This window comes from Solanum stenotomum, chromosome 4 (genome assembly GCF_019186545.1).
Source record: "Solanum stenotomum isolate F172 chromosome 4, ASM1918654v1, whole genome shotgun sequence".
Taxonomy (NCBI): Eukaryota; Viridiplantae; Streptophyta; class Magnoliopsida; order Solanales; family Solanaceae; genus Solanum; species Solanum stenotomum.
Genome location: NC_064285.1, coordinates 207,130 through 225,257, shown reverse-complemented (window position 1 = coordinate 225,257; position 18,128 = coordinate 207,130). Strand labels below are relative to the sequence as shown.

Here is an 18,128-nt window from a genome sequence, read left to right as displayed (position 1 = left end):
AAGTATTTCAAAAGATTGTAACTAAAAAAAAATTTAAAAAAATTAACTGATAATTTATGTTAAGATAATGACTGCACATATATGAACTAAAGTCTTAAGACAAAACAAAAAGAGCTATCAAATAATAAATTTGAATAAATTTAATTTTTGAAAAATGTTAATAATTAAGAATCTGGATTTTGTTTTTAGTTAATTTTATACCATTAACAATATTGAATAATAAGATTATTTTTAATATTCAGTCATGAAAACGTTTTCATTTGACAAAAAAAAATTATTAATATTTTTATTAAGGGGAACTTTCACATATAGTCACTCAAAAATAGTTCAATTACTCTCTATAGCTATAGTTTGATAATTACAATTCGTAGCTACATGTTATAGGGACGAGAGAGGTGAGCGAGACTGGGAGAGAGAGGAGAGAGGCGAGAGAGAGGAGGCAAAGAGTGGGAGAAAGGTGAATTGTATATGTATATAGGTTAGATAATTGTATATTATACATATTTATTTGTATATATGGCAAGCAAGATTGGGAGAGGGAGGAGAGAGGCGAGCGAGATTGGGAGAGAGAGGAGAGAGGTGAGCGAGATTGGGAGAGGGAGGAGAGAGGCGAGCGAGAGAGGGCAGAGAGTGGGAGAGAGGTGAATTGTATATGTATATAGGTTAGATAATTGTATATTATACATATACATTTGTATATATGGCAAGCGAGATTGGGAGAGGGAGGAGAGAGGAGAGAGGAGAGCGAGATTAGGAGAGGGAGGAGAGAGGCGAGCGAGAGAGGGCAGAGAGTGGGAGAGAGGTGAATTGTATATGTATATAGGTTAGATAATTGTATATTATACATATACATTTGTATATATGGCAAGCGAGATTGGGAGAGGGAGGAGAGAGGAGAGAGGAGAGCGAGATTAGGAGAGGGAGGAGAGAGGCGAGCGAGAGAGGGCAGAGAGTGGGAGAGAGGTGAATTGTATATGTATATAGGTTAGATAATTGTATATTATACATATACATTTGTATATATGGCAAGCGAGATTGGGAGAGGGAGGAGAGAGGAGAGAGGAGAGCGAGATTAGGAGAGGGAGGAGAGAGGCGAGTGAGAGAGGGAAGAGAGTGGGAGAGAGGTGAATTGTATATGTATATAGGTTAGATAATTGTATATTATACATATGTATTTGTATATTCTGACGAATTATACATATACAAATGTGGCTAATTATACGAACTCGAAGTCAGCCCGCATAATTAATGTATAATGTTAGTCATGAGTGGTAATTATAGCAAACTATAGCTATGATGAGTAATTAAGTAGTATAAGTTTGCTTAACCGCGTAATTTTCCCTTTTATTAATTATATCAATTGTATACTTATATAGTTGGGAGTTAGATATTTATTAGGACTCATGAGTAAAAAGAATTTTAAAAAATGAAAGAAAAGAAAAGTGAGTGGAAGAAGAATAGTAAAAAAGTAAAAAATTGGGTCCACTATCTAAGTGTCAAAAGAAGAATGAAGCCTCACACGAGTATTGTTGGTTGGGCCTCTACCATTGTAAAAAATTTTCCTCATATTTCGCTAAACTTTTAACTCACTCAACGACAATAAATCACACAAAAATTTTAAAATACAAGAAGAAGAAGAGTAGAAGATTAAAAACAATTGTTGTTGAAAAATGAGAGGAAACCTCTCTATTTATAGTCAACAAAGGGTAGTATGAACAAATATTTTTGTGTCTTGTCTGAAAAGTCATGACCTTTTTATGAGAAATCACAACCCTTTCGAAAAGTCACAACTTATTGAAAAAGTCACAATTCATCGAAAAATCACAAACCTTTGAGCAAAGTCATAACTCATATGAACAAATGTTTTTGTATCTTATCTAAAAAGTTATGACCTTTTCGAGAAATTCCAACTCTTTGAAAAAGTCACAACTCTTTGGAAAAGTCACAACTCATCGAAAAATCACAACTTATTAGAAAAGTCATAACTCAACGAAAAAGTCACAACCTAAATTAAGGATATTATAGTAATTTAACATTCAAATTAGGAGTTCATGCTTTTAAGGTAACTAGTTTTTTGACACGTGTGTTGTACGTGATTACCAATTTCAAAAATATATGTTATAATAAATAGTATTGCTTATTTAAGCGAAGATTTGAATAACAAGCTTAGCAAAACATAATACTCCCTCCGTTTTAAAAAGAGTGACATAATTTGACTTGACACGAATTTTAAGAAAATAATGAAGACTTTTGAAAAAATTTATTAGTTAAATGCAATTATGTATACATTTATTTTAATTTGATGAAGTTCAATCATGTAATTAGTCTTATCGCACTAATATTACCTTATAGATAATATTTGTTTTGCATTTTTCTTGTCATCTAACTTGATGTGCTTTGCATGTGTATACTACGTTAAATTGTTTAGATGTCATATGAATATGTGAAAAGAACAACTACATTTTATATATTCACATATTTTCACATTTGTTGTGAGTTTCGGAACATTTTGAAATAATATATTTTGAAGTAAGAAGATCTCGTTAACTTGATAACACATTTGTGACATATATAATACTTTAATTTAAATACAAATATCTATCCAAATATGAATATATATTTGCATTAATGAAAATATTTATCTCATAAATTAGGTGTTAAATAAATAATAAAAATTAATTTAATAAAACTTCAACATGCGTTATTACAAGTCATATGAACTTTTCTTCGTCTAAAATACTGAAATATTAAGAAATAGTAAATAAGTAAAACAAAAGAGCAATGTTTATTTAGTACTAATTATTTTGAACCAAACTTCCTGAAAGTCTAAATCACATGAATAACATTGATAAATATATTCATTCTTTTGTCTTGAGCATCAAAAACAAATCGCGACAATTCTCTAAATTTGGGAAAAAGATATTCAGAAGCATACAGCTACATCACAAGAGAAATTGTTAACAAAAACAAATAAATTTAGACTACATAATGGTAACTTCATATATATGAACATTACATACTAATGTATATATTAAGAAAAACAATAATTACTATATCATCAAAATTATATTATTTTCCTCAAGTACTCGAGGTTATGGACACTTTGAAAAAGTCACAACCCTTTGAAAAAAGTCACAACGTTACTTAGGAATATTATAGTAATTTAACATTCAAGTTAAGAGTTCATGCTTTTAAGGTAATATAGATATAGATTAGAAACCTGGTTGAATTACCTGGCATGCTAGTCAGTTAAGGACACTGTGTTTCTAGGATAAACAAGAAAGCACTGAAAGAAGTGTTAAGTTCCCTATGATGGTAACAGAACGGAAATTTTAGCCCATACTAGTATAGCTCAATCTAACTTTCAACAAGTGCTATTTCTTTTGCACTACTGAGATTATACTCACCAATCTGATTGGAGATTAGGACTCTATCAAAGAGCCATACCCAACACTAACATAAATAGGATCTATATGTATCATTTCTCCAGTGCAGAGAAAACCTTAGGACGATAACTTTCAGCATGCATAGTTGGAGCTCACCAATGGATCACATAGCTTAAAGTTAAGGAAGACAATTCACATATGCAGGAAAACAATTATCTCGAATAAGCAAATCCATAAACCAGATGACGTTTCACAAAAGACTATACATCAACAAATCAGATAACACTAGTTGGAGTCTGCTATGTGAATCCTCCAAATTGATTCAGCCTTCTTCAATCTTCCCTTTTCAGTCCAACTAAATAATTGTATTTTAAGACCAACTAGAGATTTTCTAAATTATAATAACAAATGTTAAGGCTGAAAAACACACTGATTGCACAAATGACGAATTGTTAAATAAGCATAACATGAATTGCAAGGGTAGTGGCGTTAATGTAAACTGTTTCCATTGAAAGAGTAAAAGATTAATAGTCAAAACAAGGTTGCATACTAACTCAAGCATCCACTACAAATACCAAAACATCAAACAAAGCTTTCAACAAACTCAAAGATTGCCTGTCATAATGAATAGCTCATTACTATAACAATTCATTTACTTTTCAGCAGATTCAACAGTCTTCGGGTTGTGCTTCCTAGCATACCTCTGGTTCCTCAAAAACTTGGGATCCATCTGCATTTTACCACAAAAATAAAAAATCACCAAACTAAGGTATAACAACAGATCAACTTTTTCTTTGTTACTTTTTCATAAGCAAATTCATTATATTAGCGGATATAGAATATCACTACACCTACTATTACTCTGTGGCAGTGATAGAACTTAGTATAACCAAGTATTTTGCTTCAAAGCTGCTCATATTTAATAATATGGTTTACATTTGCCCAATCTAATAACCTTTACATCTACATATCCAAATAGTTTGAAGTCTAAACGAGAATCAACTAAGAAAGAGAACAGATGTTTTTTTAATCATAAGAAAATTCATGAATCTATATCAGCAGATACAAATATTTTGACACCTACTTTTACTTGTGCAGTGGTAGAACTTAGTATGACTGCATATTTTATTTATTTATTTAAAAAAGGAGAAAAGATGTGTGTGGGGGGATCATAAGCAAATCCGTCAAGAGTTTATATCATCAGATACACACCTAATACTATATGTGGCAGTGGTAGAACTTAGCATGACTACATATTTTGTTTTAAAACTGTTCATAATATATTAAACGTCGACATTCACCAGTTTAACAACCATACATCCACATATAAACTAAGGAGAAAAGATGAGATTCTTAATCATAAGCAAATCTGGGATTTCAAATATCTTTGCAACTACTATTGCTGTGTGGCAGTAATAGAACTAAGTATAACTACATCCTTTGATTAAGAAACTGTTCATATTATATAAATGGTCTACATTCGCCTGATTTCGTAACCTTACATCTGCATTTTAGCTCAAGATAGAAAAATCACCAAACTTCAGTATAACAACAAACACACTTTTTCTTTCATCACTTCTTTCATAAGCAAAATAGCAAATCCATGGATATCTATATACCTACTATTAACATATAAGGATATATTTACACCTACTATTACTTTGAGGCAGTGATAGAAACTGTCCACACATATTTTGCTTTTAAAACTGCTCATATTATATATATAGTCTACATTCGCCCGATTAAGTAACCTTACATCTGCATTATACCACAAGATAGAAAAATCACCAAACTTCAGTATTATTTTTTTATCTGCATTGATAAGTTTGAGATCACCAAACTTCAGTATAACAACAAAGGCACTTTTTCTTTCATCACTTCTATGTTCTATCATAAGCAAATCCATGGATATCTTTACACCTACTATTACTATTACATCGTGGCAGTGTTAGAACTTAGAATAACAAACATATTTTGTTTCAGAAACTGTTCACACATACACACATTCATCAAATTGAATAGCCTTAACATAACATATCCAAATAGTTCTAAAATCTCACAAAAATAAGCACAGAAAGGAGAAAAGTTGGGTTTTTTAACAGACCCCTTTGGTGGAACTATGACGATGCTTTCTGGGTTTCTTGATTCCATTCCTGTGTGCTTTGTAGGACTGATTATGAGCTGTGTGATTCTTCGACTTGGCCATTTCTTCTCAAAGTGACTGCATAACACACAAAAAAAAAACAATAATGAGGAAAAATACGATGAAAAATCAGCTCAAAAATCTCAATTTTTTCGAGTGGGGATTGGGGTACCTGTTGCCGGCGATTAGGGATTTTACCAGTGAGGAAGAAAGTGAAAGAGGAGAATGAATTAGGGTTCTTATGGGTTTGAAACCCTAAAGCTATGTGAAATGACGAAAATAGCCTTTGATTTGGTTTTGATGTAGTTTGGGCTTAGATTGTTTTGTGTAATAGTCATTTTTTAATCTTTGTGAAGTGTGCATAACTATTTAAAAACTAACCACAGTATTTAAAGTTTAATCGGTTCATAATCAACTTTAGACTTGGGGAGTTTGAAGTTGAATAGGGTCGAGCAGTGTGGATCCAGGATTTTCATTAAGGGGGTTCGAAAAAAAAATAATGCCTAAAATTTGAATTTGAAACCTCAAGGTGAGTTTTGAACCCCTCAACCACTATGTCAACCTCGAATCTTATATTCAGGAGGTTCAAAATCAATATATAGACATAAAAGTTCTTAAAAATACCTTATACATACAATGTAATTTTTTGCATAGGGGTTCGGGTGAAACCCCTCAACTACCTCTAGGTTCGCCACTAGGGTCGAGTTTTGAAGTTAGACCATGTCAAAGCCAACACATAAGATTTTGAATGTAGTTCAAATTTAATGTGTCAAGTTTTTAACTATCTAATAACCTTTTCACGAATTATTTCTTGAAGTATACATTATACTTTTAAGATATCGTAGTCAATGTATGGGTAATTCAATAATATATCAATGAATTTATTATATATATACAAGTATTGTGTAAAATTGCAAAGGAGGAGCAATAATAATCATATTTGAAAATTTTAGAAACCGTCTATATTTTAAATGGTGTCATTATTATCTAAAGCTTTGAAGTGTTAAAAATTCAAACTCGTAGTCGTGGATATGAAGTTTGTTTAAGTAATGTAAATTCTTATCTGGACATGTTGAGGTAAAAAATAGTTTTTGATAGAAAAAAATAGTTGTTTTCTTCGACATATTAAAGTGTTCTTAATGGGGATGCACATTCATTGTTGTTACTCTAGGGTGATGAAACATAGATATTGTACTCAATGGTGTCAAACTTTCGGTTATTCTATAATGTGTTGGTGTTGTTTTTTAGTAAGATACAATCTATCAACTCATTTATGGTTTATTTGGTTTGTCGCCATGTTTCTAAGTAATTTTCAACCAATAACGATAAATAAGTGATAAACCAATATCTTAATAGTTCTTAATGATTTAACATGTTTACAAAGCGATAAACTTCAAAACCGAACCAAATCGACTGATACACAACCCTATAACAAACTATTAAGAAAATTTTAATTAATACTCCCCCTTTCCTTTTTAATAAGTATTTATAGTATACATGACAATTAAAAAGGAACAGACGGAGTAGTAACAGTAAATACATAATTTCTTTATATTCTACTTAGGTATTTTGCCGATCTGGTTATCTCTTTAATGTATATATATATATGTATCATCTTCATCAGCTTTTGGTTCTTCATTTAATCTTGCCTCTTGCTGGAATTTGTTTCTTTTTTGTGCATCTTCGTTATGTTTTTGTAACTGAATTTGGGGGGTTTTGGTTCTTTGGCCTAAACCCAATGCTTTAGCCCAAAGCAGCCAAAATATATGAAATGCTTGTAAATTGTCCTTAGTCCATCTCAGTGTCAGGATTGAGAGTCCCTTCGTATTCCAGCTGCAATAAAAAAAAAAAAGTTGGTAAAATGTAGGTGATAAAAGCACTCAAATTTTGTATCTGATTGTATCTCACAACATAGGGAAACGGCTCAAATATACTATCGAACTTTGAGAAAGGCTCATTTATGTTTGATGGTATATTTGAGTTTTTTCCCCTCACAATTACCGTTGCTTTATTATGTTCCAACTTCATCCTCCTATATTGTTCTTGTGCTTGCTTTGAACGAAACATGGCCTGAACTCGCACAACAGATCTTTCAATGCGCTCTTCAGCTTGTTTCCTACTGGCTTGGAAGAAATCCTCCTCCACATCATCTGGTTTAACTACTTGACTAGACTGGAGTTTAAGCCCGCGGAGACCTTTTCTCTTCAAACGCCACCGAAATAATGCCTTTTCAAGCACTCCTACTGACCAAGTTATCTTCCTGTACTGCCTTCGGACTTGGAAACCCCGGAACACAGCCTGCATTAAACCAGAAGCAGGTTCCACTAATTAAGGCTGTTGTCTACAGTAGTAGACACACATAATAACAGAGTTGTTTTTCCAAGAATCTTGAAATCCAGGAGCATCAAATATCAAATTCACAACGACGAACCTTTTCAGGTTATCTGCTAGTATTCCATTATTTTCAGGAAAACAAAGGTTATATAGTCCACGCTTCCAATTGCAGAACATGATGGCCCGCCTCAGTTTGGTGGGCAAAGTTGAAACACACTAATAAATTTAACTGATTATTTGAAATCAGTTTAAACTTCATGCCCTTTGATGCATGAGATGGATCATGTTATCCAGTTAGTTTTATGGGAAAGCCATAGAATAAAGGGGGACTTACTTGAATTTTGATGGCTTGACGGCGCATGTGAAGAAACTCTCTCCTCATCTTCCAAGTTCGAAACCTGTACTGTATTCGTGCAGCAGCTGCCAGTTGTTTCTGCATCTCATAGTTGCGGAAAGCATGCTGAATCTTCATAGCTGCAATTATATTACGTGCTTCCATTTCTGAATTTGAAGATTCGACTGCCTTTGTCCGCTCTTTCAGTGCACGCTCCCTGAAAGCAGCCTGGATACGTGCAGCTGCATCTGCAGCTGTACGATAAGCTGCTAAACTGTCTTTCAGATTTAGCTCTTCCTCTGTGAAGTTCCCGGGGTTTATTGATTCAGTAGTCGTCTGGAGTGAACCACTGATATTTCCAGCTAATGTCATATCCTTAAATTGTGCAACTAAAGCCTTCTCAGCGAGATAAGCCCCCAAACCCTCATGACCATTTTTAGATGCAAGATCGGAAGCAGTACATCCACCAAGGTTTTCTGAAGTGGGATCTGTGACCAAATTTGGTTTTGCTCCAGCAGATAAAAGAGTTGCAACCATTTTTTCCCTGACAGTCCAAATGCTCAAAACTATTAACAACCTTACACTTGAAATGACCAAAACAATCGAAAATATATGCTCCATGTTAGTACTACTTTATTTATCGCTGGTGCGAAGAAATGAGGTGAAAATGAGTCAGACAGGTTGGCGGACAGCAGTTCAACTTCAACACAACCAAGGGTGTAACGACTATTTTAAACAGTTAACATTTGCAAAAGAACCACAAATAGAAAAGAAAGAATTGAATGATTGATAATTGCAACATTCCAGAGCTGTAACTAAGGATACCTTCCATAATATGCAGCCCAATGGAGAGCTGTCCATCCATATTTGTCTCGATAATCCAATGACAAACCGGACCAGGAAAACAGATATACAGCCCAAGTGTAACCTAGGATAGCACACAAATGGATAACTCCTTGACCTTGCTCGTCATGTTCTGAGATTTTACATCCTTCGACAACTCTTTCCAACAGCCATTCCTGTAATCTGGTTTTCAAAGAGAGCTCAAACAAGCAGTCTTTTGCACGTGGGACAGAGACTTTCTTGTCTTCAATTGATTTGATCAGACAGGCCCAATTATCAATGATGTGAGAACATTTTCCAGCAAATGTTTTTGCATCTTTCAGCAAATCTTGATGTATTTTACTGGATAGAATATTAAGGCTCTTAGATGTAGAGAACAGCAGATGAGCAAGCCTCATTTGATTTCTAAATTCATCCCAATCAGATTTACTCTCCGAGGGTTCTGTCCAAACTTGTACTGAAGGAGCTCGAAACTCAAAGCTCATGACTTGACTAATAGGTTTATTACCATCGAAACTTAAATATATGTTTACCAGTCCAGGGGTTTGAGGAGAAACTATGCAACGATATACCCCAGGTTGCAGAACTTCTGCAGGAAAACAAGCATCTCCACAAACACAATGCAAGCTAGAACTTTCCAGATGTGATTGTTCTCCATGAAATTGCCCAATGACAACGATCTGTAATCATAGAGACAAAAGGTATAGTTGCTAGATCATAGCTCAAAATACATGTTTATCTTGACCTTCTTGACCATGGCAAAGAACTTGGGCAAACTATAAGAATAATATCTAAAAGTTTAAAGAGGTTAAAAAAAAAACACTTTGATAATTGAGCATATCACATTCACAAAACAAGTCAATGGCCACAGTATGCTAACCTTTTTCTCCATTTTTTCCTGAAAAAGCTAACTAGTCCTAATTCTCAACCTAAAATGTTATGTCAGGTCAGGTCTAACAAAGCACTTATTTTCTTCTAAAGCAAAATGATATTGAACACATTTTTCTTGTTTGTTTAAAAATGGAAAAAGTAACACAAACACATGAAGAGTAATTAAGCTTCCTTTTTTTCTGATATTATCACTTGTGTTTTATAGAGTTTACTTAAAGCCAATATCATGACAGACAACATTTTTCTTCTTGCAAGGAGAACCATTGTATCAGCATAGCATGTGTGTGAAGAAAGGACCTTTGTTTCTTCAGTTGAAGAAGCCCACGCAGGCGATATTTCTGTTATGTTGAATGTCTGCTCCCTTGCATATGATTGACCTGTTGACACTGAAGATTCAGGAGTTGGATCGTCTGTGGATTCTGGAGAATCAGTAATAAGGTAGTTCATCCACTTTCCAAAGCTATCCTGAGTTTGAAGTCTATCCTGGTTCAGACTATCAAAGGAATCGCCTGTGCTTACTGTCATTACTCCAGACTCATTCTTCTCAAAACTTGGAGTCATTTGACCATCCACTGTCTGGAAGGTGATCTCATTTGAATTGTTGACTGTAGAAATTCTCTCAAGAGAAGAGGAGACACCCTACAAGTACCAAATATTAGTAGCCAACTAAAAGAAAGGGAAAAAAAAAAAGATATTACCAAGCATCTTTCAGTTCAAACGAAAGAAAGATAAAACCAGAAGGAACAATTGCTAAGGATGGATTTAAAGCAGGAGTAAAACTTTGATCCTTAAATGATAACATAGATAGAATACACAACATGATCAGATCACATATACACATGGTGTGTGAATGCATGAAATTAAATAACAAATGAACACTGCAAAGAATAAGTGGAAGATAATCTTATTCAAGTGTGCAAAATTGAAATTAAGAACACCATAACCTCAAAAAAAGTTGTGTTCAAGGGAGTAAGCAAATTACAGTACATCGTACATGTGAGTTGCCAAGTCTAGGAAGACACTGTTTTACTACTCTTGATTAGGTGTATCTCATTCCAAGTCACCACACTCCTACACCAAGATGATTACTCTAGCTTCTTATAGTATATAGTTGATTTTTTTTTTATGACAAGGGAAACCCGTAGCCACTACCCTTTGGGTGCGCACAGGGTAAAACCCCCGCTCCTATGCAATAGCTCGCAAACCACATAGTATATAGTTGATTTTAAACTTCAATAAAGCAGGATTTCTATTGGGTTTTTCCTTTTTGGTAATAACAATAAGATGGAAGTATTTCTCTTGCATGTTGGTGCAACGCAAGATACTAAGAATTTCAATTTAAGTATCAAAATCAACTTGTCAATTTATTTGATCATAAATACATACAAGTAGTTCTACATAACTCTCTACTTCTGATTTTAAGGTATACACTAAGTTATTTAATCTCAGATGAAGAGAGTTTATTTTAGAAAATTTAGTAGAACATCTTTTGTAGAGCTTGCTCTCTGATGAACCATATTTCCTTAAAATGGCTCAAGGGGAAAGGTTCCTCCCTAAGATACTTTTACAACCACCAATGGAGAACTACAATTTTTTCCAAATCAAAGAACACTACTTGTTTTTTCATTGATAGCATAAGATATGTGTAGATATAAATAGATCATAACAGCAACATAGAGAAGATAAAAATGATGAGAGAAAACTGTGAATTGGAGGACAGTTACACCAGTGAAGCAAGCTGAATATATCTACTCACATTGAGGCTGTAACCATTTAATTCACATAGATTGTGTTGCTCATACGACGTGTGCTGTACATAAGCAGTTTTACTTCCTGCTGCAAAATAATGTAAAAACTTAATAAATAACTATTTTTATGAATGTAAATAATAAATAATGTCTATAAGGTACATCATATCATCAAGCATATACCTTGCTGGGTAGCAACCATCTTGTTGGGATCACCAGGTGCCAACAGATCATCCCATTCAAGTGTGTTAATCTCGAGTAGTCTCTGTTCATGATTTTGGTCGGTCATATCCCTGTTAGGTTCTGTCAATCAGTAGAAGACAGGACTTTAATCTAGCCAATTTTGAATGAGCAAAAAAGGTTTTGAACATATTCTGAGATTGCAATTAGGTCCAAGCTCTAGTAGCATAAACAGAGTAGGAGTACCATATTTTTGCACATACGTGAAACATCCTATAAAAAATTTAACTCAATTTTCATCAAGAGAATCTTTTCTATGCTTTTGTTTACAGCTATGGCTTTGACTGAAGATTAATCACCCACTTTTAACATCAATAGGAGGCTCATTCAAGCTATGGACACTTTCATTACTATAAAATGCAAAAAGATATCATTTCTACAAAGTTAATTTGATAGTACCTAAATGTGCATGTCGGCTAGCGGAATATTGCTGATCAACAGCTGAATCAAGTTCTCCTGATAAAACCCAAAAAGCAGACAGATCAGCAGGATCGGACAATGCCGAACCAGAACTAACTGGGGCAGCTGGAGAACCCAGTGCAACTGTACTGTTGGAGGAAACCTGTGATTGTACAGTAAACATAGCCAATAACTGTTTGTATTAACACACTGTTGGAGGAAACCTGTGTTGTACAGTGAACATAGGAAACAAACCTCTTGAGTTTCACGATAATGGACAAGGACTACGTGTTCGACAGTCCTGTGAAGCAGAGAAATTGACAAAATCATACTTCCATGGACACATCCTTTTTTGTGTAACTCCTATAGAAGCCATTAAGTTTTAACCAAAGAATAACAAGAAAGTGGGAAAATTTTTTGGGGACCTATGAACTAGAATTATTCATACTTGTCAAGCAGCCAGTAGCATCTTCGAACAAAGGTTGTGTTATCTTCTCCATGTGCATAGTATACGTGTATTCGTTCATCATTACCAACCTGCACTAAGAAACAGATTGAAATTCATCTTTCTGGAAGGATTCCAAACTAGCCCTCAATCAAGAAAACTTCATATAGCATTTAGAAGAGTGCACATCCTGTTTAAGTGGAGAAGAGAACAGAAAAAAACAAGGCAGAAGAAGGAATTTAAAACACAAAAGTCCACCTCCCTTTTCGAGCTGAGAAACTTATTTCCTGAGCATCAGCAAAAGATTCACAACTTTTATGCACCAAAGTAGAATGACAACAGCAATAACAGCAAAAAAAGTACTAAAAATAATAATAGAAAAAACAAGAACAACCAGTCTTCCAAAGATCATTCGTCGAAAGATTCTGTACAAATGAAAAATTCAGGAAATGAAGTACCAAATGCACAACATCTCGTATAAGTATTGGGGTGCAGTGCAGGAAGCTTACCAGTTACATACCCGAGCCTATCACTTCAAGTCAAATATAACACGGAAGTGATTTAGCAGGAGATACAGTGGAAGTTCAAAATAAGACTATCTAATTGGAGAACCCAGCGAAGACAAAAAACACTAGGTGATATATTTCCATCTTTGTAAGTCGTGATAGGCAGAGTAGGTGTTCAAAATAAGACTATCTAGACTTATTTACAGATAAAAACAAGGAGTGGATGGCTTTTGAAATGACTATATGATAAGCAAATAGAACTTCTAGGAACTCTCCTTTAGCCAATATATGGCAGATCTATATATGCTATCAGAATTCAGTCATTATACGTCTAGCCTAGTCTATACAATCATTTTAGATGCTGAGGTGAAAAGAAAATTTGTCTTTTATGCTATATGCCTCCTAGAATGTCCAACCTAATCACAAAATTCTAGTTGGTCCATGCATAGTTTCCATATATTCCATAAAGAAAGCATCCTATATCGGTGCATCTTGTCTAACCACATTGAATTATGCACTAAAGAAGATAAGAATTGACAGACCACCAAAAAAAATAAGCATCTATCCATTAGAAAAACACAAAGCTAGTAAACAAACAATCACGCAAGAACACCTTATTAAAGGCAGTTAAACCTCACTTTTAAGTGTTCATGAGCTTCTTTGACAGTTTTCCCATCCTTCTTTTTCTTCCAATTATGTCCATCTCTCCGGAAATTTCTGAGCATCTTACGATCAAACAACACAATTGTGCCACCTACGCATTGGAAATCAAAGAATATTAGATGAAATCCATGATACCTTCCGTGTCCTAAAAACATTTTTTCTTTTCCATGAAGAATTCATGTTCGGTTTCCTTTAACAATATATGGATTTCCAGAAAACAATCAAATCATTGCAAGATCAAAACCATAAGAATCTCTTCATGCTCAGAATAAGGTTACTTTTAGGCAAGTTTACAGGCTTGACATTGATGTTGAAATACTTGTGGTTGCAAAGTATTGCATGAATCTCATTTGGTCGGAGCCACCTCATCTTCGATTCCTCCATTATGTTGGGAATATCCAAATCTGTGCAAGAACCAGAGAATAACAACTGTAGTCAGCTAAGTAGATCCAAAATATTAAGTCAAAGAAAATTCGTAATTACAAGCAACAAAGCAAAGAAAATCGAGGCCGATGCTGATCTCAACATAGAATTTTTTGTTGCAGTACATTATAAGGTCACGTATCCATTATATGCAGCAGGGATATTCATTGCTCCAAATTGATTGGATCACTCGTTGAATGTCGAGCTTTCCTCTCTTTTGCGGTATACCAAAAAACAACTAGTACCAATTTAATCCCATTTTATCTTCGAACTGAACATAATCTCTTCTTTTACCATTATCAAGGATGGACTTCGATGGCATCAAACAAAGAAGACCAAATACCAAAGCAAAATATAACCGTCTAGCCCATCCCTTTTCTATCTGTGCTGCTAGACAGCTAGAGTTGAGATACGTCACCGGTTACAAGGTTGTTTGAACTTTATCTCAAATACAGCATCCTTAATAAAGCACTCTCTTCCTATCAACTTGTTCCTGGGAATTAATCTTAGCATTAAGGTTACATGTTCTTTTGTGGGAAGTCTTTTTTGTATCTAATCAGCAGTTACACTCTAAATTCAAGTAACTCAAGCAGCAGTACCTAATCATCGACCTCGTTACCTTCCTATCTAAGTTAAAATAAGCATTTTCTTCAAAAGGATTAAATTTGCAATACAGAAAGAAAAGGAGATAACAAAATAGCAATGTACAAAACAAGTGTAGCAATAAATATCAATACACATTGAAGAAAAAAAAAACTGTGCCACACCTAAATTATACTATTAGAAGAAGTACGTTCCTATCTAACTTAAAATAAGCATTTCCTTCAAAAGGATTACATTTGCAATACAGAAAGAAAAAGATATAACAAAATACCAATGTACAAAACAAGTGTAGCAACAAATACTAATACACATTGGAGAAAAAAGAGTACCTAAATCATACTACTAGAAGTACAAAAAATTACTACCTACAAACATTCTATCCTAATCATCAACCTCGCGGTGTACCAAACAAGTTTACCAATAGATATCAATACACATGGGAGTAAAAGAAACTACGCGATACCTAAACCATACTGCTGGAAGTGCAACAACATCAACTACCTACAAACATTCTGCCCTAATCATCAACCTTGCAATGTACAAAACAAGTGTAGCAATAAATATCAATATACATTGAAGAAAAAAAAAAACTACGCAGTACCTTAACCATGCTACTAGAAGTGCTACAACATTCAACTACCTACAATCATTCTATCCTAATCCTCAACCTCAATAACTTCCTATCTAAGTTATAAGCATTTTTCTCGAAAAGGATTTAGATTTGCAATAAACAGGAGGACATATATTTTTCGCTACGGAGATAAGATAGTACCTTGCATAGTGCGGAACCCATGAATTTCCCAACCTAACAGTCGTCCTGATACGCTACTTTCCATTGCAAAAACAGAACTCATAATCGAAGCAAAACTGCGTAATTGATCAATCAAAATCAATCCACCAAACTATGTATAAATTGAAAAGCGGATTGTGAGCGTTACGAAACTTGCTCAATGAACGAACAATCAACGTCTAATTATACATTGATTGAGCTTAAGATCTTCCATTAATGTGCACATCAATGGCGTTTTTTTGCCGGTCAAATTTGTAAGCCAATAGAAATAAGCATACGTTACTTTTTCATTGGTCGATCGAGTCGGGTCGCATCGGTCTATTGACTCTTGTGTGGGTTGGATCGGGCCAATTGGAATTCTAACCCATATTTTTGTTGATGGCTGATGTGGATTTAGCGTATGCGTGTTGGTTTAGGTATCTATATTTTCTTTTAATAGATATAATAACATGAATATGTCCTTTAATTTGGTTTCAACTGGTATTCATGTTATTTGATTTTGGATATGCACAAGTAGACACTTGATATGAAATTGAACAAGTAAATACGTATGTGTTATACGTGGCATTATACAAATCAGTTGACACGTAAGATGAGTGCATCTCACATAAATTGTCATTGAGAACAGGTGTGTGTACTACTTGTTCACGTGCACGTGCAAAACTAGAGGACATAACTATAAGTTGAGGCTAGATCTATCGATATGGCTTAAGCCTAGCCTAACTCATGATTCGGGACGGGACATCGAGTATATCCCCCGCTATCCTGGATCGACAACTTATCAGCTCCGGACAAAACTTAGCTTTGTCGTCCTGTTCCTGGCCCAGCCCCTCCAATCTTGGCTCACAGATTCCGATCTTATTCCACTTACTAGTCTTAATCTCGTATTCTATTATTTTTTTTTGGGACTTATTATTTAAATTGTAGATGTGTGACAATATATAACGATGAAAACGATGGTGTATGTTATGTACATGAACATTTATTACTTAATATATTATTTTCACATTTAAAATTACTTAATCATTCTAAGTTTACTGTGATTTGATGTAATGTAGAATACAAATTATTATTTGTTCGTTTGTGAATTTACGCATAGTTAAATGGGATAAAGATAAAGTAAACACTTGCCAAGTGGTGTCACTTGGACCACTTGTGATATACTCCTTCTCTCCGTTGTAACTTGTCCACTTTTGAATTGACACATCTATTAAGAAAATAATTAATGACATAGTGAATTTACCATTTTACCCCTATTAATTATGAAGTGGATGAAAAGTTCTACATTTTTCAAAATAATTAGTCATTTAATTGAGGGTATAATAGGTAAAAATAATTTGTTCTTTCTTGATTTGTCAAAATAGAAAAATAATTAGGGACAACTATAAAAAAAAAGTGGACAAGTAATTAGGGACAGAGGGAATATTAGACAATTATGTTTCCTAATTACTCTATTAACATGGTGTGTTTGTTCATAATCTCTGCCTAATTAAATTCATGAAATTCATAATCTCTCATTTTCATCCATCATTATCTAATTAATAGTAGTAGTTAATAAGAATTAAATTCTCTTTTTGTTTTCATTTCTATCCCACACGAATGCTAGAATGTATCGCTATTATACATTGATTGACATGATCTTATATTTACAGGCAAAGTTAGGAATTTCGTTCGATATTTAAAAACTATTAATATAATATGTGTTAATAACTTAATATAGCTCGATCAGTATTCATATTATGAACGCATGATAATAATAACTGAAATATAACTATAACCTCTACAATAATCCCAATTCACATCCCTAATTATATAGTAGTATAACTTAATTATGATGTGTGTATATATATTTTATATATAATAAGCCACAATGCAACTATGATTGTAACTATCTTGTTAGCTTTCAATCAAAAGCTAACAAGATTTTTAGTTACATATTTAATATGTCATTTATATATATATTTTTCTATTACTATATATAATAAGTGGGAATATCTACTACTTAGCACATGACAAGTGTTACATGTGCTTAGATAGTGTTGTACATTCTTCTTTTATGGTTGTACCTCTAAAATTTATATTATTGGACAATTTAACACCATTAATCACAATAATTAATAACTTAAAACATTTTTAAAAAAAATATGAAAATTTTGATGACTCTCCAAATTTTATTTGTGTCACATAAATTGAGACAACAAAAATAACATATATTCGGTCCATTTTTAATTTATTTGTCTTTTTTTTTGTGTGTTTTTTATATTTAAAAATTGCGTATAAATACTATAAATCATGATAATTGACAACATAAAATATGTTTTGAAAAAAATACAAAAAATTCCACTGATTCTTGAAGTGAATCTATCGTAAAAATACTATA

The 18,128-nt window shown here is 33.6% G+C and overlaps 2 protein-coding genes across 3 annotated transcripts; both read right to left on the bottom strand.

The window, feature by feature from the left end:
* Positions 1–3,870: 3,870 nt before the first annotated feature.
* LOC125863220 (60S ribosomal protein L29-2-like) lies at positions 3,871–5,800 on the bottom strand. The gene is made up of 3 exons (XM_049543393.1): positions 5,702–5,800; positions 5,491–5,607; positions 3,871–4,116 (listed from the first exon to the last, which is right to left on the bottom strand). The coding sequence occupies exons 2-3, from the start codon at positions 5,590–5,592 to the stop codon at positions 4,039–4,041; spliced, it is 180 nt and encodes a 59-aa protein (XP_049399350.1). The 5' UTR covers positions 5,593–5,607; positions 5,702–5,800; the 3' UTR covers positions 3,871–4,038.
* Positions 5,801–6,879: 1,079 nt separating this feature from the next.
* Positions 6,880–15,986, bottom strand: LOC125863216 (calmodulin-binding transcription activator 6). 2 transcript variants are annotated; one of them, XM_049543386.1, is made up of 13 exons: positions 15,731–15,986; positions 14,211–14,336; positions 13,908–14,023; positions 12,767–12,855; positions 12,574–12,619; positions 12,319–12,481; positions 11,863–11,982; positions 11,688–11,767; positions 10,229–10,570; positions 9,023–9,720; positions 8,198–8,741; positions 7,531–7,827; positions 6,880–7,362 (listed from the first exon to the last, which is right to left on the bottom strand). In XM_049543386.1, the coding sequence occupies exons 1-13, from the start codon at positions 15,810–15,812 to the stop codon at positions 7,318–7,320; spliced, it is 2,748 nt and encodes a 915-aa protein (XP_049399343.1). In that variant the 5' UTR covers positions 15,813–15,986; the 3' UTR covers positions 6,880–7,317. The 2 variants fall into 2 exon arrangements, with proteins under 2 accessions (XP_049399343.1, XP_049399346.1); XM_049543389.1 differs by having other exon boundaries at positions 11,688–11,764.
* Positions 15,987–18,128: the final 2,142 nt, after the last annotated feature.

Excerpts from the sequence above, each read along its gene's own strand:
- LOC125863220 (XM_049543393.1), bottom strand. The coding sequence starts at position 5,592 with ATGGCCAAGTCGAAGAATCACACAGCTCATAATCAGTCCTACAAAGCA. Across the intron at positions 4,117-5,490 it reads GTCATAGTTCCACCAAAGGG|ATGGATCCCAAGTTTTTGAG; the intron begins GTCTGTTAAAAA and ends GGTAAAATGCAG.
- LOC125863216 (XM_049543386.1), bottom strand. The coding sequence starts at position 15,812 with ATGAGTTCTGTTTTTGCAATGGAAAGTAGCGTATCAGGACGACTGTTA. Across the intron at positions 14,337-15,730 it reads TGGGTTCCGCACTATGCAAG|ATTTGGATATTCCCAACATA; the intron begins GTACTATCTTAT and ends GTTCTTGCACAG. Across the intron at positions 10,571-11,687 it reads TAAATGGTTACAGCCTCAAT|GGTGTCTCCTCTTCTCTTGA; the intron begins GTGAGTAGATAT and ends TGGTACTTGTAG.